The sequence below is a fragment of the Balaenoptera musculus genome, chromosome 19 (genome assembly GCF_009873245.2).
Source record: "Balaenoptera musculus isolate JJ_BM4_2016_0621 chromosome 19, mBalMus1.pri.v3, whole genome shotgun sequence".
Lineage (NCBI taxonomy): Eukaryota > Metazoa > Chordata > Mammalia > Artiodactyla > Balaenopteridae > Balaenoptera > Balaenoptera musculus.
The window spans coordinates 41,918,944-41,940,148 of NC_045803.1; the positions used below are offsets into that span (position 1 = coordinate 41,918,944).

The following is a 21,205-nucleotide window of genomic DNA, read 5'->3' on the forward strand; positions in this document are numbered from 1 at the left end:
CACGGGCTTAGTTGCTCCGTGGCATGTGGGATCTTCCCGGACCAGGGCTTGAACCTGTGTCCCCTGCATTGGCAGGCGGATTCTTAACCACTGCACCACCAGGGAAGCCCTAACCATTTTTCGATTGGGTTGTTTGTTTTTTTGTTATTGAATTGCAGGTGCTGATTGTATATTTTGGAAATTAAGCCCTTTCTGGTCCCATCATTTTCAAATATTTTCTCCCATTCCATAGGTTGTCTTTTTGTTTTGTTTATGGTTTCCTTTGCTGTGCAAAAGCTTATAAGTTTAATTAGGTCCCATTTGCTTATTTTTGATTTTATTTCTATTGCCTTGGGAAACTGATCTAGGAAAACATTGGTACGATTTATGTCAGAGAATGTTTTGCCTATGTTCTCTTCTAGGAGTTTTATGGTGTCTTGTCTCATATTTAAGTCTTTAAGCCATTTTGATTTTATTTTTAATATTTATTTATTTATTTTGCTGTGTAGGGCCTTAGTTGCCGCATTCAGGATCTTCATTGCGTCATGCGGGCTCTTTAGCTGCGGCATGTGGGGTCTAGGTCCCTGACCAGGGATCGAACCTGGGTCCCCTGCATTGGGAACTCAGAGTCTTAACCACTGTACCTCCAGGGAAGTCCCGAGTTTATTTTTGTGTGTGGCGTGAGGGTCAGGGGTTTTTATCTAAAGTGACAGACTTCTTTGCCAGCTATCCCTGCTTGCCTCGTGATGGTTAGAAGTGCTGTTTAGCAGTTACTTATTTCTGGGATTCCTGAGAGATTACTGCCTACTTCATTTTGATAGACAGTCTTTCAAAACATGGGAGCAGAATATAGAGATCTTTGCAGGCAAAAGTTTGTGAAGCTTTGCCGTGGAGAACAGTCTTAGGAGGTGTTATTGGAGAGGGCTGGGTGCCTGCCTGGGAGGCATCCACAGACTTCTGTGGCCAGGAAAATTGTTTCAGGATCCATCCCTGTCCTCTGCTCCTAGACCCCTGGTCTCCCCACAGATGGGTCTCGCAATTTATGGACAAACTTGCTTTGGAGTTCAGATGACAATCTGTAAGACCCAAATAGACCTGAGAACTCTGGCTTCCTTTGTTGTTGAGGACATTTATACGAGCGCCCAAAGAGCATGGCTCTGGTTTAACCGCCAATTGGGCCTCTTCCTGCCACTTGAACATTTCTGAGGTTCTGGGATTGTTGCCCTGCAGCAAAAAGAAACCTGAGAACCAGCCCACCTTTCACACAGTGTTAACAAACATTGAATGCCTGCTCGGAGCTCAGCGCTTTGTTGGGAGCCAGAGAGTTCTAGAAACCTGAGAAGTGGCCCCTTCCCTCAAAAGGCTGACAACTCTAGTGATCAGAAGTAATCTAGAGTATAGCAGTGAGCAGTGTGACACAGATTGTACGTGGAATGGAGGTTTCGGAAGACATGCCCTTCAGAAAAGATCCTCAGGCTTCCCTGGTGGCGCAGTGGTTAAGAATCCACCTGCCAATGCAGGGGACACGGGTTCGAGCCCTGGTCCAGGAAGATCCCACATGCCGCGGAGCAACTAAGCCCATGCGCCACAACTGCTGAACTTGAGCTCTAGAGCCCATGAGCCACAACTACTGAGCCAGCATGCCGCAACTACTGAAGCCCGTGAGCCTAGAGCCCATGCTCCGCAACAAGAGAAGCCACCGTAATGAGAAGCCCGCGCACCGCAACAAAGAGTAGCCCCTGTTCGCCACAACTAGAGAAAGCCCGTGCACAGCAGCGAAGACCCAACACAACCAAAAATAAATAAATTAAAAAAAAAAAAGATCCTCAGTAAAGGTTCGTTGATTCATCAGTTGAGTGGTATGAGGAAGGATTGAGGCCTTGACCTGGTGAGTCTGAGCTCAGCTGGGCCCCAGGCACTTCTGGAGTCTATCTGGTTTGGTGGAAGGAGCTCTGGATGGAGAATGAGATTTTGGTTTGTTCTCGGCTGTCACTATCTGAGTGGCTTTGGACAAGTTTCTACCTTTTTGGCCTGTCATTTCTATAAAGTGTTAGCGAGGACAGTAGTGCTCAATGCTCACGCCTACTGCTGCACTCTGTCCAATATGCTTACCTTCTTTGAGGAGTGCTTTGGGTCAGGCTCGGAGTTGAAGGTGTGGAGGCCGACTCCAGAGAGTTCAATACTTTCTGTAAGATGTGTTAGGATTGGTGTCGTGAGACAGAATAGTGACTTGTGAGAGCTGGCATAGCATGACCTTCCTGGGAGGTCACTTCTTGAGGCTTTCCTCATTCACCCCCACCCTGGTCACTCTGCTGGGGGCACATACATGAGAGCTGAGGGCAGGAAAACACTTTGCCCTCTTCACAGAAGGAATTTTGCCAGCTGCTTCCCTTGTCCCTGTTTGCCTTTTCACCTAACTGATGTGAAAAGAGAATTTAACAGATGTGATTGGAGTGTGGAGCAGCTATGATCACCTGGCGGTTATCAGCAGTTCCCCGCATCAGAGCTGGCACCTTCTTTCCTCCACTCTCGATCTGTAGTTGGGAAGGTGGAGTGCCAGCATCAGCCTATCTTTGAAGAGTTTCTAACTGGAACAAATGTGAGAGAGACTGTGTCCCAGAAAGGAATAAGGAAGGTCAGAGAGGGATAATCCTTGGCTGTCTCACTGCTGACTTGAGATCCTTGCTTAGACTTTGTTTAAAGTGAAAAGTCAGGCCTTTTCTTTTGTAAACCTTAGTTTTTCTCATCAGGACTAGACTAGGTATGCACATCTAAACAAAAAGAGCCGGTGGGTACACCTGGAGACGTTACTTATTTTGTGGATCTAGGGTTCTGCCTCCTCCCCAGGAAGAAGTGACATCTGAGTAGCTGTGCTGCGTCACCCATGCAATTTGTCTTCTCTCTGAGTGGTGGTAGATGTTGTTCACAGTGTGGTCTTGGGGATCAGGGCCTGTGTTCTGCCTCAGGAATCCTGGCCAAAGAGCTTTTTTTTTCCTGAGCTGCAGCCCTTTACTGTATTAAGTCTTGTATTTTCCCTGAAGGAAGAGATGAGTCTGCAAAATTCCAAAGTCCACAGTTCTAATCTTTGGCCTCTGTGAAAAAGAACCTTGTTTCTAAATGCCTTTGTTTATTTTTTTTTATAATTTATTTATTTTTGGCTGCGTTGGTTCTTCGTTGCTGCGCGCGGGCTTTCTCTAGTTGGGGCGAGCGGGGGCTACTCTTCGTTGCGGTGCGTGGGCTTCTCATTGCGGTGGCTTCTCTTGTTTCAGAGCACGGGCTCTAGATGCGTGGGCTTCAGTAGTTGTGGCATGCAGGCTCAGTAGTTGTGGGTCGCGGGCTCTAGAGCGCAGGCTCAGTAGTTGTGGCACACAGGATTAGTTGCTCCACGGCATGTGGGATCTTCCCGGACCAGGGCTCGAACCCGTGTCCCCTGCATTGGCAGGCGGATTCTTAACCACTGCGCCACCAGGGAATCCCTAAATGCCTGTGTTTAAACATGATTTCCTAAGCTGCTATATGGCATCTCCTGGGCATTTGGGTGAAAACTGCAGCAAATCCTGAAGAGCCTGTGTTGGTTGAGGAATCTTTTCCTCTTATGTGAGGAAAGATAAATCTCATTCTGCTGAGAGTCATACTGACATACTGATTAAAACCTAAGCCCTTAATCTTTGGTCTTTTTGTCTGATGGATTGGTAATCAAGGTCTTGTGTACGTTTCAGAGGTGAGCTTTTTCCTTGGGAACATTGGTCAGTTATCACCACATTAGCCACATTGGTCAGTTATCACCATCTTGAATTCAGACCCTCACTCAGGGCCTCTGTGTGGGTCCTCTGTGACCCTCAAGGTGCCCCAGCAAAACCTCCCTGGGTCTCCCTCTGCTGCCTTTCATGGGATCTTTTGCTGGCTTTGAAACATGTTGGGGGTGGGGGTTGGTGTTGCCCCTGGGCAGCCATGGAATCTCTGACCCTGACCAGCTCTTTTCCTTCTTCTTTTTTGTTTTTAAATTAATTTTTATTGGAGTGTAGTTGATTTACAATGTTGTGTTAGTTTCTGCTGTACAGCAAAGTGAATCAGTTATACGTATACATATATGCACTCTTTTTTAGATTCTGTTCCCATATAGGTCATTACAGGGTATTGAGTAGAGTTCCCTGTGCTATACAGTAGGTCCTTATTATCTATTTTATATATAGCAGTGTGTATATGTCAACCCCAATCTCCCAGTTTATCCCCCCTTTTCCCCCTTGGTTGACCAGCTCTTTTCAACCATTAGATTCTACATCCAGCCACCCCACTGCAGCACTTCCAGAACTGAACTCTTCCTACTGCTTCCCAAACCTGTCCTTCCTGCTGCACTCCTGACCTTCTGCCCAGGAGCTGGAGTGAGGGGCTGGAGTGCTGTCCTCTCCTCCCTTTCACCCCTGTGTCCAGCCTCCAGCCCCTGTCACTTCTCCTGCTGACCTCTCTCCATTCCGCCACCCTGTCTGTGCTGCTACCCTCCTCACTGACCCTTTCAGTCCACTTTGACCCTCCTCCAATTCAGCCTTATACTTCTTTCTAAACACAGAGTCGCCTCTCCTTGTAAACCCTTCAGTAGCTTCCTTTCACCTCCCAGGAAGGTCCTGGCTCCTCGCTGTAACTTGGGCTGCTCTCCACAACCTAGTTCCTGCTGACCTTCCAACACTTCAGCCCCCAGTCCTGTCTTCACATCACCAGACTGCACATTCCCAGGCACGGGGTGCTGCTCTGGGCCTCTGAGCCTTTGAGTGTGTCATTCTCTCTGCCTGAAACAACATTCACACCTTTCGTCACCTGCCTCATTCTTACTTCAAATTCAGCGTGGGGGTCGCCTCCTCCAGGAAGCTTTCCCTAATCCCTGTGTCATTCTTGTGTCATTCATGTATCTACTATTGTTTCTCAAGCCTAACATTTACTTTGTTATATTGAAATTACCTGTTTTGATGTTTTGCTCTTCATTTAGACTATGAGTTTATTGGCCGTGTTTTGCCTGTATTGGGTATGTTAAAATATACCTGCACTGGACGTCTTATTCTTTCCTGTATCCCTAGTAGATGTTCAGTAAACGCTTGTTCTGAGTTGATCATTTTATCCCCAATTCTGTATATCCTAATTAATAGGAAATTCTCAGCTCTTTTCTTTCACCCCTGGGGCCCTCAGATAGACTTAGAGAAGGGCAGCCTAGATAGAAGTGACCTCTGGAAAGCGGTATTTCAGCACTTCAACTTGTCCAGGACCCCACCAGCCACAAGGTATTAATAGTTGGAACATCTTTGTCTGGAAAACAAATGGGAAAGTCTCCTGGATCCTCATCCCATGGAAGCAGAGTGCCCTGATCCACAGCCTGCGTCTCATCTGGATGAAGTTGTTAGTGTCCTTTCTGAGCTCAAGGCCCCCTCTGCCTCTTTTTTTTTTTTTGGCTGCACTGCGTCTTCTTTGCTGCGCGGGCTTTCTCTAGTTGGGGCAAGCGGGGACTACTCTTCGATGTGGTGCGCGGGCTTCTCGTTGCGGTGGCTTCTCTTGGTGTGGAGCACGGGCTCTAGGCGTGTGGACTTCAGTAGTTGTGGCATGCAGGCTCAGTAGTTGTGGCACACGGGCTTAGTTGCTCCATGGCATGTGGGATCTTCCCGGACCAGGGCTCGAACCCGTGTCTCCTGCATTGGCAGGTGGATTCTTAAGCACTGTGCCACCAGGGAAATTCCTCCCTCTGCCTCTTAAATGAAGCCCAGGCTAGTTTGGTGGCTATCTAGTGGCAGTGTGCTAAGGCTTGTGGTTCCTGTTTCACTGGAATTGATTTTAGCCATTTCTGGGACTTGTGTGGCATTTTAGCCATCTATGTGGTAAACTGGGGAAGTGAGAGACCCTGGAACAGGGTGTTAAACTGCCAGGGTGAAGATGGTGCATTAGAAAAGTAGTGCGAGCCATCCAGGGAAGAGTGAGGTTAGGGCAGCACCCAGAGCAGTGGGTGGTGGTGGGTTGTTGCAGTGGGGGATCAACCCCTGCAGGAGGCCTAGAGGGCCAGGAAGGTATCCATGAGGGAGGAGGCCTTGGGGAAGTGGCTTTCTACACCCTGGTGGGTGATAGTGTTGGAGAACAGGCCTCCAACACTCCACGCCCCCGTTTCAGAAAAGATGAGTCAGAGTAATAAGAGGAATAATTTTAACCTTTAAAAAACATAGGACTTCAACTATGATAAGGGACCCAGGGAGAGTAGGGAGGAGGTTGGAGGCAGTGACAGCTGAGCCTGGTGCATGTTCCTGCCCCTCTTCAGAGTTGAAGAGCAGCATGAAAATTATATCCAGGGGGATGTACATCAAGACCATGGAACTCAGACCCAGTCTTTCATCTGGATCCTTCATGGCATCTGGGCTCCAAGCACTCAGGGGCCAAAGCCATTCTCCCTTCCAGGGAACCATACCAGAGTCAGGTCTTAAGGCTAGGTTTATCCAGGGCCAGGGGGGAGGGGGTAAGGAGGATGGCTGGGATCCCTCCAGAAGTGTCCCTGGCTATGCTGAGTTCCTTTCTTCTGTCTGTGTAGGTGTAGACGGGGCACTGCCTGCAGAGCAGGTTCTGCCAGCCTCGCTAGAGAGGATGCCCCCGTGTCCGTGATGGGCTGTGGGACAAGCAAGGTCCTTCCCGAGCCGCCCAAGGATGTCCAGCTGGATCTGGTCAAGAAGGTGGAGCCCTTCAGTGGCACTAAGAGCGATGTGTACAAGCACTTCATTACAGAGGTGGACAGTGTTGGCCCTCTCAAAGCTGGGTTCCCAGAAGCCAGTCAGGGTGCAAACCCCTGCCCTGGTGCCCCCACCACCGGCCACACAGAGCCTCCCTCAGAACCACCACGCAGGGCCAGGGTGGCTAAGTACAGGGCCAAGTTCGACCCACGTGTGACGGCCAAGTACGACATCAAAGCCCTGATTGGCCGAGGCAGCTTCAGCCGAGTGGTGCGTGTGGAGCACCGGGCAACCCGGCAGCCATATGCCATTAAGATGATTGAGACCAAGTACCGGGAGGGGCGGGAGGTGTGTGAGTCGGAGCTGCGTGTGCTGCGCCGGGTGCGCCATGCCAACATCATCCAGCTGGTGGAGGTGTTTGAGACACAGGAGCGCGTGTACATGGTGATGGAGCTGGCCACTGGTGGAGAGCTCTTTGACCGCATCATCGCCAAGGGTTCTTTCACTGAGCGTGACGCCACTCGAGTGCTGCAGATGGTACTGGATGGCGTCCGGTATCTGCACGCACTGGGCATCACACACCGAGACCTCAAGCCTGAGAATCTGCTCTACTACCACCCAGGCACTGACTCCAAGATCATCATCACCGACTTTGGCCTGGCCAGTGCCCGCAAGAAGGGTGACGACTGCCTGATGAAGACCACCTGTGGCACGCCCGAGTACATTGCCCCTGAGGTCCTGGTCCGCAAGCCCTACACCAACTCAGTCGACATGTGGGCGCTGGGCGTCATCGCCTACATCCTGCTCAGTGGCACCATGCCCTTTGAGGATGACAACCGCACCCGGCTGTACCGGCAGATCCTCAGGGGCAAGTACAGTTACTCGGGGGAGGTGAGTCTTCTGTCTCGGGGATGTTGGGAGGCCCCTGGATGGGTGGGGGCTCCTATCCTACAGCCCTTAATCAGGGGCATGTGCTCTCAGGGCCATGTTCGTGGGGCCAGACAGATGATGTAAAAATGGTAAAGTGAGACTAGTAGGGTATCTTAGCTTGGATTTCCCCGAAAGTGAGCCCTGAGACAAGGACTTGGGAGCAGATAGTTTAATTGGAATGTGATTCCAGTAAGCACAAGTGAAGGGTGGGGAAAGTGAGGCAGAAAGGGAGTGGAGTGGACTGCCACTGTGGGCCATTGGAACTCAGTTCCACTGGGGACCCTGTGAATAATCATGTGGAATGTGCTCAGAATTGTACCACTGAGGGGCAGGAAAGAGGGTGGGTTTTAATCCACTGACTCTTGTATGAGTCGAGAATTTCCTTGCAGGGGCTTTAAATCCCTGGCACTTCCGGGCTGTTCTGAATGCCAACTAGTGGTGGAGAAAGTCCTCAGGCAAAGAAGCAGAGAGATACAGGCACTGGCCATGGGAAGCTGTCAGCACGCACATGAGCACTGCAGCTGCAGGCGAGCCCAGAGGTGGGCTGAGAGGAAGCAGGGCAGGGCATCCATAGCATCTGGTCCAGAGGACTAGGGCAAGCTAGTGACCATGCCCGGTCTAAAGGAACAGCTGCTTCTCATCTCAGCCCAGTTTTGCCACAGAGCAGGGCGGACTCCATGCACCCAGACATTCCAGTTTTTTAAAGAGAAGCCAGAAAATCTGATCTTAAAGTGTTAAAATATAATTCACATATTTAAGCAGTACCATGTGCTTAACCTAGCAAATGCTTACTTCTGGCCCTAATTCAACCAGCAGGCCATCAGTTTGTGTCTTTGGATCCATTGATAGTCCTGATGCCTGAAAAGACCTGTTAGGTTTCCGCACTGCTGGCAGCTGAAGGGAGGTTCAGAAAGAGTAAGAACTGACAGACAGGATGCTGACCGGGTAGGAGACAAGGCTCACCACAGGAAACGGTGAGCATAGCAAGCTGGATAGAATGTTCTTGGGGAGGTTGGGAAGAAAAGAATGTGTGATGGCTTTATGTGGGAGGTGAGGTAAGCTTTGCAGGATGACAAGATTCTGCCAAGGCAGTGAGGGCCCCTCCGCAAGTACCCCCTGCAGAGTGCTCCCCACAGTGTTCCTCTCAGGCCTGCACTGCTATCCATGCCTCCTGAACAACCCATGGAGAGGGGAGGGAGCTCTGGGACCAGCTCCCTTCTGCAGCCCAGCTTTCCTTCCAGGAATGTTGGACTGGGCCCTCCCTGGTCTCAACCAATTGGCCCAGAGCAGCATTTCCTACAGGAGTTGCCCCAGAGTCTCATGAAGGCAAAGTGCCTGCAGTGCTTGTGGTCCTGTGCTCCATCATCTTCCCTGTCAGCTTCAGGACATGGTCGTGGGGTCAGTCAAGGATTTCCCTCCTGTGAGCATGGGGGCTGGCCTTCCCTAGGCGGTCCCCACATCACGTGCCTCAGGGTGGTGAGAGGAAGGGAGGGAAGCCACCTTCTTCCGGCCAGCTCTGCTGACCACAGGTGAAGGAGAAACTGGGACATTCTCCAGCTCTCCCCTAAAGTTTTTCATGTTTTCTTCTGTGCTCCAAATGGATTCAACAAAACAAACGCCGACTGGCTGGGAAGCCCAGGCTGTGATGCAGTGGTCACAGCGGACACCGCCCTACTCACCCTTTTGGCTGGGTTTCATCACAGGTCAGAAGAGCCAGAATCCACCTCACAGAGGCAGTGTTGTGCCAGGGCCCTGCCTGGCTTGCCCTTGGAGCTCTGTGTGGTGTAGCTTAGCTACAGGAGGCAGGGAGGTTTCCCAAGAGTTGCTGACAAAGGAAAGATTCTTTCCAGAAGTATGTAGGTTTGCCCAAGAGTTCCTGATTCTGGCAGTTGTTGATCAGGCAGTTTATCTAATGGGAGCTTGCAGAGTCTTGCTAACTGGCTATTGATTACCTGAGGGTGAGAGAATGACAAATAAATAGGGTGGGGAATGAACTCAGGCTTCCTGTTCCTATTGTGGCCACAGACTGGGTCCTGAGACTCTGCTTCCTGCTCTGCTGGAATCACGTGGCACGGGTCTGGGGCTCCCGGTGTGTGTGGGGGCACTGCCCAACCTTTGGCCCCCAATGCCCTTCATCTGAAGCTGAAAACATCAGTTTCCAGTCCCAGATTCAAATCCCTGGCCAGCACTGATGGCACCTGTCTGTTACCAGGAGCTTGGCAGACCCCAAGAGGAGATTCCACCACCATCTACAGAGAGCTCTGGATTGGGAGGAGTTTGGGGTATTTCCTGGGTAAGGAGGCCTTATCATTAGATCAGGCTCTCTGAGCTGGAGACCAGGCACCTTTCTCTTATGCTTGTAATTGCCTACCCGTAAGTGCACTGGGGACGATGCAGAGAGACATGAAGGCCTGTTCCCCATCCCCATGAAACTTGAGATTGCCCGGGAGAAAGGACTAGGAATAGGAAATGGCCACAGAATGAACCCTTGTTGGCAGGCACATGCCAGCACAGGCCTGGGCAGTCTGGAACATGGGCCATGGGGCGCAGGTCAGGTGGTGGATTGGCCCCCCTTCTTAGGACTGGGCCCTGCCCCCATCCTCACCCAACCATCTGTCTTCTACTGTGTGATGGTCATTTGCCCTTATGAAGGCATTCTGAGTAAGCAAGGCCCTGTCTGAGAGCCTCAGGGAGGTGTTTCCATCTAGCTTCTTGTGCAGATAAGGGACTGCCCGCTTTGAACTCAGCAAGGTTTGGAGGTGTGCATTCCTCACCTGACAGTAAGTCCCATGGCACTTGGTGCCTTTCTAATAGGCACCCTGCCCCCTTATAGTGGTTTCTCGTGTATACCACACCCTGTCTGGTGTGCTTGTTTCCCAGGGGCTCTATCCCTGCAGCCCTCTTTCAGACTCAGTAGTTTCTGTGGACTTGAATAGAGGACTTCCTTCAGGAGGTGGGCTTTGAGGAGGAGGAAGCTCAGAGAAGGGGATATTGCTCACTGTGCTCCAGAATAAACAGGAGATTGTTTGGGAATAACAGAGCAGAGGTTGATGAGGCTGGGCCAGGCCTGGTGTTTGTTGCTGGGAGCTCTATAGTGCCAGGGATTATTTGGAGATTCCAAGCATTAGGTGGGAGGGAGCCCTCTGGGTTCTTGACAGTGAAGGGGAAATGTAACAGGAAGTGTTGTGGGAGACTAGCTGGGGGGAAACTAACTGGGGGCTGTTGGAATAATCCCAGTTTGGAATGGGGGAGCCTGGTGTCCTGGGGATGTTTGGGTCAGATCAAGGATTCTAGCGAGTGGGCTCAACATAGTACATGTGAGCCAGAGTTTAGAAAGAGAAGGAGTTGGGGGGCAGAGCCGTCCTGCAGCTCTGCAGGAGGAGTATCATCTTACGAGGCAGATTGAGAACGGACCCCAAGCTGCGCTCTGCCCCGGAGAATATGTAGAGTCCTGCTTTGACATCCCCACATGGGACCCAGCAGTGGAGGGATGCACACAAGTGGGGCCTCCTTCAGCACCTGCCCCACAGTGCTGACACTCTAGACACTCTAGCCCCCAGCCCTGGCCCCACGCTCCACCCCGTTCCCTACACACCATGGGCCCGAGATGTTTGCTCCTTTCACTCCTCACACTATGCTTGTGCTCAGGATTTTCCCTCTGTTCCCAATGTCAGCCTAAGAAATTTGACTGGCTCTCAATCATCCCATTCAAAGATTGCTTCCATTAAGAATCATGCCAACCATTGCCATTGTGTAGCCTACTGAGTACCAGGCACAGGTCTGAGGGTTCTAGCATGTCTAATCTCTACAATAATCTTGTCAGTGGGTATAATCCCCTCATTTTATAGATTAGTAAACTGAGGCTAATGAGGTTAAGTAGCTTGTCCAGGGTCTCACAGAGGGTGGCAGGCCTGGGATTTGAATCCAGGCCATCTTGGCTTCAGAGTTCTTGGCCTTCCCATGCCCACAGTCTACTTTCCCTGACACATATGCCTCAGCGTGTTGCTGGAGTCTTTGTTTCAGCACTTTCCCAGGCTGTCATCTGTGGACATCTTTTCCCTCCCCGGCCTGTAAGGTTCTTGAGGACAGCATGTGTATCAATACATATGCTCCCAATACTTTCTCCTGCTTCTCTTGAGGGAAGCACCAGTGGTTGCTGGTGAGGCCCTGGGCAAGGACCCAGAAGTGACTGTCAGGTAGACTAGGCTGCTCCTGCTGGCTGGGAGTGTTCTCTTCTGGGGCTGGGCTCCAGGAAGAAGCGGGGAGCCTGCTGGAGATGCACTTAGGGGGTTGTTGGCCAGACCTGCTTAGAAGCAAATGTAGGAATCTTGGAAGAGGAGAGAGTTCTGGAAAGGAAAGCCTGTGACAGGTGATTTTGAGAGGAGAAATCTGAATTTGTATCCAGTGACTGGAGTTGCTGGAGTGGAGAGGGCCAAGCTAGGGTCATGTTGGAAGTGATAGGGAGATACATGTTGGCCAGATGTGAGGAAGGCCTGTGTGAGTGTGAGAGCAGTTTGAAGACACAAAGAGTCACCTTGAAAGAGGGAGCTTCCTGTCATGGGAGGCCTGGAGCAGCTGCTTCTAAAGGAGTGACACAGAAGGTGAGTCATCATCTGTAGACCGTACTAGAGGACTGTTATGGTCCCGCCAACTTGGAGATTCTGTGATTCACTTGACATGAAATGCGACATTGTGGGCCTAACGTTATTGCTTTTGTCAAGAGTTCTATTCCTAGAGGCAGGATGGATGAAGAGGCTCTTGTGGGAATGATGACAGAGTGATGCCATCAGCAGCTTTGCTGTCTGCCACGTTTAGCAACTTTTAATTGTCACCCTCCTCTGCTTGGGCAGTCTCTGAGCTGTGGGCGAGCCCAGGTGACTGCGCCAGGAACAGGTGGGCTTGGGCAAAGGTTCTCACAGAGCCTTGTTCAGGAGAGTGAGTGCTGCCAGGTGGAGGACAGAATCCTGGTGGGAGACGAAGCTCACCTGCAGGACCGATCTGCCACTTCCCGGGGGATTGTGTTGGTGGGAGGTGGCTTTCCAGGGGTGGGTCTCTGGGCTGCAGACTGACCATCCATCAACTTGGGCCAAGGGGCACTTGCGCAGGGGCTGTGCGTTACACCATGTGGTAGTTCTGATAGCCCTGCAGTAGGATGAGTGCCCAGAGCCAGAGCTGACATTTACGTTCCCATCCCAACTGTTTGCCACTTCTTAAAGTGACCCTGACACTTGCCATTCTACCCTGGGCTGTTGAGGATAAAATGAAGTGCAGGGCATGTGGTGTGTTCTGGTGCTCTCCACATGAAGGGCGCCAGCGCCTGTGGGGGCTGCTCATGCAGCCTGCTTCATATGTTCTGACGGAGCGGCCAGGTGAGCAGGGATAGGACCTTGCCCCAGAACCATGGGGTGGACTGCCCGGGGGACGTGGGAGAGCTGGAGACTGGACGTGTATGGGCAGCAGAGCAGAATGCAAGGAGGCAGGTGGTGTATTTCTGGGCTCGTGCTTGGATTCTGCTGGATACCTTTAATTGCCTCGTGTTCCCATGGCCAGTGTGGATAGGGGCTCATGTGCCACCCCTGGGCCACTGCTTGGCTCCCTGGAGCCCCATCCTCTTGGCATCCCTCTGCTGTTGTTGCCCTGGTTACACACTCACCTTCTGTGGTGGCAGAAACAGATGCCCATCTCCCCACATTGTTGCATTTAGCATTTTTGCCAAAACGCCTTGCTCCGACCACCTACAGCATCTCGTTATCCCAAGGTCCTTTCATTACTGCTGTTTCCCACCCCCCGCTGCTGAGGTCTCCTCCAGCAAAGGGGTATATTGTGGGTTGCGTTCAGAGTGGCTTCTGGTGCCCTATCCGTCCCCTCCCTCTCCTGCTCTTCCCATTGTCTGTCTCCACCTGGATAGCTCTGCCCTTTCACAGGCCCTGTTGCTTCTAGGCCCTTGAGTTCCTCTGGGACCTGCTGGGGCTCTTGTTTCTCCCACATTCTGACCTCTTTAAATCTGCTTATGACCCCCCACGCTCATCCCCCGCCTGCCCCCACTGTGGTTAAAGGTGACCTGATCCAACCACACCCCACGGCCGTGCCTCTCCAGACTCTCCTTCCTCGTAGGTTTCTCTGTCTCCCAGTGCGAGTGTGGTGCCCAGACCTGAGCTTTGCTGCAGCATGGCCCGGCCAGCCTGGAGCAGGAGACTGAGTCACCTTCGTCTCTTCACTCATCCTGCCAACCCATGTAGACCTAGTGCCTGCCCTGAGCCGAGTCCTTTGTACCCAGGGTTCCAGGGACACAAACCTCTGGGGACAGAGGCCACAGTACGGGTGACATGCTGACAGCCACCAGGGATCCAAACTGCCTCAGAAATTAGAATGGGAAGAAGTTTAAAAAAAAAAAAAAAAGCCAGGTTAGGCCCTGGAAATCACCTCACTTCAGCAGAACCCTTGAGTGGAGATAGAAGAGACCATTATGTAGCTAGCTCTGAAATCCAGAACCTTCTAGGGCTGTTCCAGGACATTGTTTTTTTTGTTCTTGGTTTTTTTTGAATTTTATTTATTTTTTATACAGCAGATTCTTATTAGTTATCTATTTTATACATATTAGTGTATATATGTCAATCCCAATCTCCCAATTCATCCCCACTCCCCCCACCCCCTGCCACTTTCCCCCCTTGGTGTCCATACGTTTGTTCTCTACATCTGTGTCTCTATTTCTGCCCTGCAAACTGGTTCTTCTGTGCCATTTTTCTAGATTCCACATATATGCATTAATATACGATATTTGTTTTTCTCTTTCTGACTTGCTTCACTCTGTATGACAGTCTCTAGATCCATCCATGTCTCTACAAATGACCCAGTTTCGTTCCCTTTTTATGGCTGAGTAATATACCATTGTATATATGTACCACATCTTTATCCATTCGTCTGTTGTTAGGCATTTAGGTTGCTTCCAAGACCTGGCTATTGTAAGTAGTGCTGCAATGAACATTGGGGTGCATGTGTCTTTTTTTTTTTTTTTACATCTCTATTGGAGTATAATTGCTTTACAGTGTTGTGTTAGTTTTTGCTGTATAACAAAGTGAATCAGCTATATGCATACATATATCCCCATATCCCCTCCCTCTTGTGTCTCCCTCCCACCCTCCTTATCCCATCCCTCTAGGTGGTTGCAAAGCACCGAGCTAATCTCCCTGTGCCATGCAGCTGCCTCCCACTAGCTATCTATTTTACATTTGGTAGTGTATATATGTCAGTGCTACTCTCTTACTTCTTCCCAGCTTACCCTTCCCCCTTCCGTGTCCTCAAGTCCATTCTCTGCGTCTGTGTCTTTATTCCTGTCCTGCCCCTGGGTTCATCAGAACAATTTTTTTTTTTTAGATTCCATATATATGTGTTAGCATACGGTATTTGTTTTTCTCTTTCTGACTTAACTTCACTCTGTATGACAGACTCTAGGTCCATCCACCTCACTACAAATAACTCAATTTCGTTTCTTTTTATGGCTGAGTAATATTCCATTGTATATATGTGCAACATCTTCTTAATCCATTCATCTGTCGATGGACACTTAGGTTGCTTCCATGTCCTGGCTATTGTAAATAGTGCTGCAATGAACATTGGGGTGCATGTGTCTTTTTGAATTATGGTTTTCTCTGGGTATATGCCCAGTAGTGGGATTGCTGGGTCATATGGTAATTCTGTTTTTAGTTTTTTAAGGAACCTCCATACTGTTCTCCATAGTGGCTGTATCAATTTACATTCCCACTAACAGTTCAAGAGGGTTCCCTTTTCTCCACACCCTCTCCAGCATTTGTTGTTCGTAGATTTTCTGATGATGGCCATTCTAACCGGTGTGATGTGATGCTTCCTTGTAGTTTTGATTTGCATTTCTTTAATAATTTAAAATATTTTCTTGGCCGCACCGCACAGCATGTGGGATCTTAGTTCCTCGACCAGGGATCGAACCCACACCCCCTGCATTGGAAACACAGAGTCTTAACCACTGGACTGCCAGGGAAGTCCCCATCTCAAGTTTTTTTTTTTTTAAATTAATTAATTAATTTATTTATGGCTGTGTTGGGTCTTCGTTTCTGTGCGAGGGCTTTCTCCAGTTGCGGCGAGCGGGGGCCACTCTTCATCGCGGTGCTCGGGCCTCTCACTATCGCGGCCTCTCCTGTTGCGGAGCACAGGCTCCAGGCGCGCAGGCTCAGCAGTTGTGGCTCACGGGCCCAGTTGCTCCGCACCATGTGGGATCTTCCCAGACCAGGGCTCGAACCCGTGTCCCCTGCATTGGCAGGCGGATTCTCAACCACTGCGCCACCAGGGAAGCCCCCCATCTCAAGTTTTAGAATGCAGCTTTACCATCCTTTAAGTTGTCACGCCTTTTCTCATTTTATTTTTATCTTCGAGATTCTCTGCCTCTTTTTTTTTTAATAAATTTATTTATTTATTTATTTATATTTGGCTGCGTTGGGTCTTCGTTGCTGTGTGCGGTCTTTCTTTAGTTGTGTCGAGCGGGGGCTACTCTTCATTGCGGTGCGCGGGCTTCTCATTTCGGCGGCTTCTCGTTGCAGATCATGGGTTTGAGGCACACAGGCTTCAGTAGTTGTGGCACGCGGGCTCTAGCCTGCAGGCTCAGTAGTTGCGGCACGTGGGCTCAGTAGTTATGGCTTGCGGGCTCTAGAGCGCAGGCTCAGTAGTTGTGGCGCACAGGCTTAGTTGCTCCGCAGCATGTGGGATCTTCCCGGACCAGGGCTCGAACCCGTGTCCCCTGCGTTGGCAGGCGAATTCTTAACCACTGTGCCACCAGGGAAGCTCCTCTGCCTCTTTTTAAACCTCTACTATCTTCTTCCTTTTTCTCCTGTCAGCCTCTCTCCCTCAACATCTTTCTCTTTTCTGCTGCTCAGGCCCCCCCACCCACAGCATGGTCTCAGCACGGTGGATACTGCCTGGTCTGGAAGTCCAGACACCAGGATGGTGAGTGTCTTGACCAGAGGAGGAGATGCTGGCTCTGCAGCCCCACAGTGTCTAATTGTGCTGATTTTTTCAAAACACTTTTCCTCATGGTTAACATCAGAGTGTGCTGTTCTTATCATACTAATAGTTCTGCTCTCCTGAGTAAACCTGAAGCTCCATTTCCCAGAATTTCCTCTGTGCCCTTCTCTCTGCTCTCATTCAGGCCCATGTCAGTACAGGAAGGAGGGCTTTGAACGTGGGAATGCTGGATCTGAAAACACATGTTAAGACAAAGCTGAGGGAAGAACTGAGTCATGGGAGCAAAGCCCAGGCTTCTTTCTCCCTGTTCTTCCCCTAGCATCTCTTTGCCTGGGCTTCCTTCTCTGCCACGGAACCTTCCCCAGTGTCATCATGGGCTGGAAGAGAACCCATAAAGGTCAAGACATCAAGTCAGCTTAAACGTTAGATGCTCTACTTCTCTTCCTCACGTGCAGCCAAGTGGGGAAAAAAGATGGGGAGCCATCTTCTTACAACCCAGGACTTTATAAACTGGAAGAGACTTAGAATTCATTGCATTCAGCTCCTTCATATTAAAAGTGAGGAGGCTGTGATTTCTCTATGGTCAGCCGAGACGGTAGACCTAGAACGCAGGTCACTGGGCTTCCAGCCCAGCCCTTCAATCTGTCACTCAGATGCCATCCCAAAGAGACGCTAGGCCTTTTTCTCCCCTTACTTGAGAGCCGTCAGACCTGCTTACCAGAGGGTGTCTAGGGTAAGCCCCGTGAGCTGGGTTTGCTGCTGGAAGGAAGCAGCTTCTTCCTCCCTCTACAGCCTAGGCCTCGAGAGCTGGTTCCAGCCCTTGTTCCCTTAGCCCTGGGGCTCAAGGCAGGACCATGGAAGTAGCTTGAGTAACATTCTTCTTGCCAGGCCCTTGTGACATTAGAGCTAGAGCAAGTGAATGAGACTGGGACGGGAGGAAGTGTGTCCTCTGAGCTGGAGTGGCAAGCCCTTTCTGGTCTGGTGCCTCCCTCTGAAGGGAGAGTTGGATTCAGCTGCTGAGTGTCACCAGGAGTGACTGGTCCCACGGAAGCAGGGCGATGAGGAGGGTGAAGTTGGTTAGGAAGTGCTCATGGGGGAGATCCTTCTTCTACCCTATTGGTTTCTCTGCTGTTACAACATCAGGAGTAGGTATCCGAGCTGCAAGGACTCTGGGGGTTACAGCGTAGGCAGAAGGGCGGCAAGCTTGATGGTCAGAAACAGGGTGGAGGTGATGCCCTTCCTCCTACAGCCTCTTCTTGTCCTCCTCTTGGGGCAGGACCCCTCACCCACACAGCTCATGAGAGACTGACTTGTGGCCAGGAGGGTGCGGGCTGTCACCCTGAGTATTGCAGCTGTCCTCTGCACACTCAGGTCTCAGGGAGACCTGAGTGTCTGGAGGCAAGGCCGACTGACATTTTGATGTTCCCTTTCATGCCCCATGCTCTTTGCCAGCCGAGAAATGGGTGGAAGCCTCTAGGAGACTGGCCAAGTGGTACCTGGGGCCTGTCCCTTCTGCCACCCACCTGAGGCTTACATGTGTCCCTGATCTGGCCCCAAGTATACTGAGGCAAAAGGTCTGTCCTTTACCCACAGCTGGCAGTTAGAGCTGTGGAAACTGAAGAGCATGACAGTTTATCATTTTCCTTTTTCCTCATGCCCATTTTTCTTTCTCTTTCTTTTGGCTCCACCGTGCGGCATGTGGGATCTTAGTTCCCCGACCAGGGATCAAACCCGTGCCCCCTGCAGTGGAAGAGTGGAATCCTAACCACTGGACTGCCAGGGAGTTCCCGTTTTTCTTTTCCTCACTTGGCTGCATATGAGAAACAGAATGTTACCTGGCCAGTCAGTCAGAGGCTGCCAGACATACTCATGTGGCTCCAGAGGCCCGAGCATGTTGGGGAAGCAGGTGGGTTGGTCTGCATGTGTTGATCGCTTTCTTTTTTTTAATTTGGTTGTGCTGGGTCTTATTTGCGGCAGGTGGGCTCCTTATTTGCTGCTCGTGGGCTCCTTAGTTGCAGCAGGTGGGCTCCTTAGTTGCAGCTCGAGGGCGCCTTGGTTGCTGCTTGAGGGCTCTTTAGTTGCGTCTCACCGGCTCCTTAGTTGTGGCTCGCTGGCTCCTTAGTTGCGGCACATGGGCTCCTTAGTTGTGTCATGTGAACACTTAGTTGCGGCATGCATGTGGGATCTAGTTTCCTGACCAGGGATCGAACCCGGGCCCCTTGCATTGGGAGCACGGAGTCTTAACCACTGTGCCACCAGGGAGGTCCCGATCGCTTTCTCAGGAGGTGCTGAATTGGACTTGGCCAGAAGCGTGGCCATGGGTGAGTGTGGAAGGCCTTGCTTCGCTTTTGTGAGCCCTGTTGGAGACCTCCAAGGGGCCACTATTCTGGAGGTCAACATAAGCCCCTGCCCCACTGTCAGTGGGTTGGCTTGAGGACCACCTTCCCGTGTTTGTCCTGTTTGACTTCCCACTGCAGGTCCCTCAGTGTGTGAGGGTTAGGCTGGGTGCCATTGCACAGCCCGGTTCTCATGTCAGGACAGCTCGAGTCACATTGCCTTAGGGGACCCACCTGGCCCAGCTGCTCACAGTTCTTCAAAGATGGGGGAGAGCTGGGGCCTGCCAGAGAGGGTGGGCTGGCCCTCAGACTAATGAGCCCATCAGCATTCCTCACACTGCTGCCTGTACAAGGTAATTGGAGAGGCGAGCGCCTGGGGGAGGAGGAGGGGCAGATCAATCCGGCTCACTTTGGCGATCATGGCAACAAGCAGCAGGGGTTGACAGCTGGTGTGAGCCTGTGTCACTCTGGAGGTGGAGATGCTTAAGCCCACAGTGCGTGTCTTGTGAGAGGCCCATCTGAGGCTGCACTGGACTGGTTTGGAGCTGCAGGAGGCCTTGGTTTGACTGGGTATGGATATGAAGTGGGGATGCCTCCGATCCATCTGTGTTCAGGTTCCTGACTTGTGAGTCCAGCTTCGCCACTTTTTATTCTGTCATTTGCAGAGGAGTTGCCTCTCTTCTGTCTTGACTGGACCAAGGGCCAGGGGCAGAATCCATGTCCCAGCCCTGTTTGGCTGGCCTGGGCTGGCAGCTCTGTCTTGGAGCTGTCCCGCCAAGAGTCCAGGCTGAGCTGCAGTGTGTTCCCCAGTGATTTCTCCTTTTCTTGGAGACCATAAAAGCCGCCGTGCAGCACAAGCACAGGTATTCCCATGACCTGTTCCAGCTCTAGGTTTGCTTTGTCCATCAGTGGCCCCATCATGCCTGCGTCTTTCCATTTCTCAAATGAGTGACAGGGGCCACAGTGTGTCTGTGGTCTAGATTGGCTGGCCCCGCACAATGGCTCTTTGTGTTCAGGTGGCAGCAGCAAGCCATGGGGCTTTCTTGAACTGAGAGCCCACAGCTACTGTGGCAACTGTCTAGTCCAGTCACCCTGCGTGTCAGCCTCAGTATCAGAGCCCTGAGTTACACAGGCCTGCAGGGAAATGTGGACCAGGCTGCCTGCATGGGAGGGCTGTTGCTCCCTGCTCTCCCTCACTGCTCTCAGACAGCACGGGATTTATGGGCCCTAACTGCCCTCCTCCTGGAGGCCAGTCGCTTGCCAGGAATCACTGGGAGCTGGCCCATTGGTGAGGAGGACCCTGTTAGGTGGCTATTTAGAAATCTGGGCTTTCTGTGACTTTCTTCCAGTTCAGCTCAGTAAAAGTTGAGATTTGCCTTCCAAAGGGCAAGTCAGGATAACAACTACAAGTAGTTCCACCCCTTCTTCAGGACTCCAGATGAGTCTTTTCCTTGTTTCCTACCCCACCCCACCCACTGCCTCCCGGTACATCGAAATCAGTGGGGAAGGGCATGGGGGAAGAGTTGGGGGTCAAGGAAGCCTGACTGGGGGTAGCAATACTGTGTTAGTGTGTCTGCTGAGTGGGCGTGCAGCTACCCAAAATGTGGGCTCTCAGACTTCCCTGAGCCCCTTGGAGAGTGTGTTCAGGGGCTCCTCAAGGTGAAGGGCACCATGGGGTAGAACAGTCAGACCTCTCACCAGACAGGAAGGAGGGTGATAGTACCCCTGGCATCCCAGCCGAACCACCTGGAGCAGGTTCAGCAAAAGTCCTAGCCACCCACCCTTTGGAGAGTGTCAGAGCCCGTGCCAGAGTGCTCCCGTGAGATGCAGGGACTCGGAGAAGTGCTGCATCTGCCCTCCTTCGGCAGAGTAAGTCAAGGGCCCGGGCGTGTGAGCCCCACATCCTGGAAACAGCTGCAGGAGAGGGCACCCATCAGGTGCCACGCATGGGTTGTTTACTGGCTGAGCCTCTATCTACTGAGTGCCTCCTGTATGCCCGGCACCAGGCACTGGTGAACAGCTAAGCATGGTCTAATGGGAACAATAAACTTGAAATTATTCGAATAGCTGCTTAGCACTGGGGGCTAAGAGAGGGAGTGTGAGCAAGTGTCCTTTGACCTGAGAACCTGAGGATTCAGCCAGGTGAAGACAATTTGTGCAGGCTGAGGCCCTGAGACAGACGGCTGTTCGGTGTGTGGCTGAGATGAGGCAGCCGTGGGTGCGTGTAGCAGAGCAGGCTTTGTGCTGAGGAAAGAATATACTAAAACGAGGTTGGCA

The 21,205-nt window shown here is 51.4% G+C and overlaps 1 protein-coding gene across 1 annotated transcript in view; it reads left to right on the forward strand.

Moving 5' to 3' along the window:
• Positions 1–21,205, forward strand: part of PSKH1 (protein serine kinase H1) — a 29,840-nt gene that overhangs the window by 5,670 nt on the left and 2,965 nt on the right. Inside the window, exon 2 of the mRNA XM_036834337.1 lies at positions 6,536–7,562. Coding sequence (XP_036690232.1) covers positions 6,606–7,562 — 957 coding nt within the window. The 5' untranslated portion in view covers positions 6,536–6,605. The remainder of the gene's footprint in view (positions 1–6,535; positions 7,563–21,205) is intronic.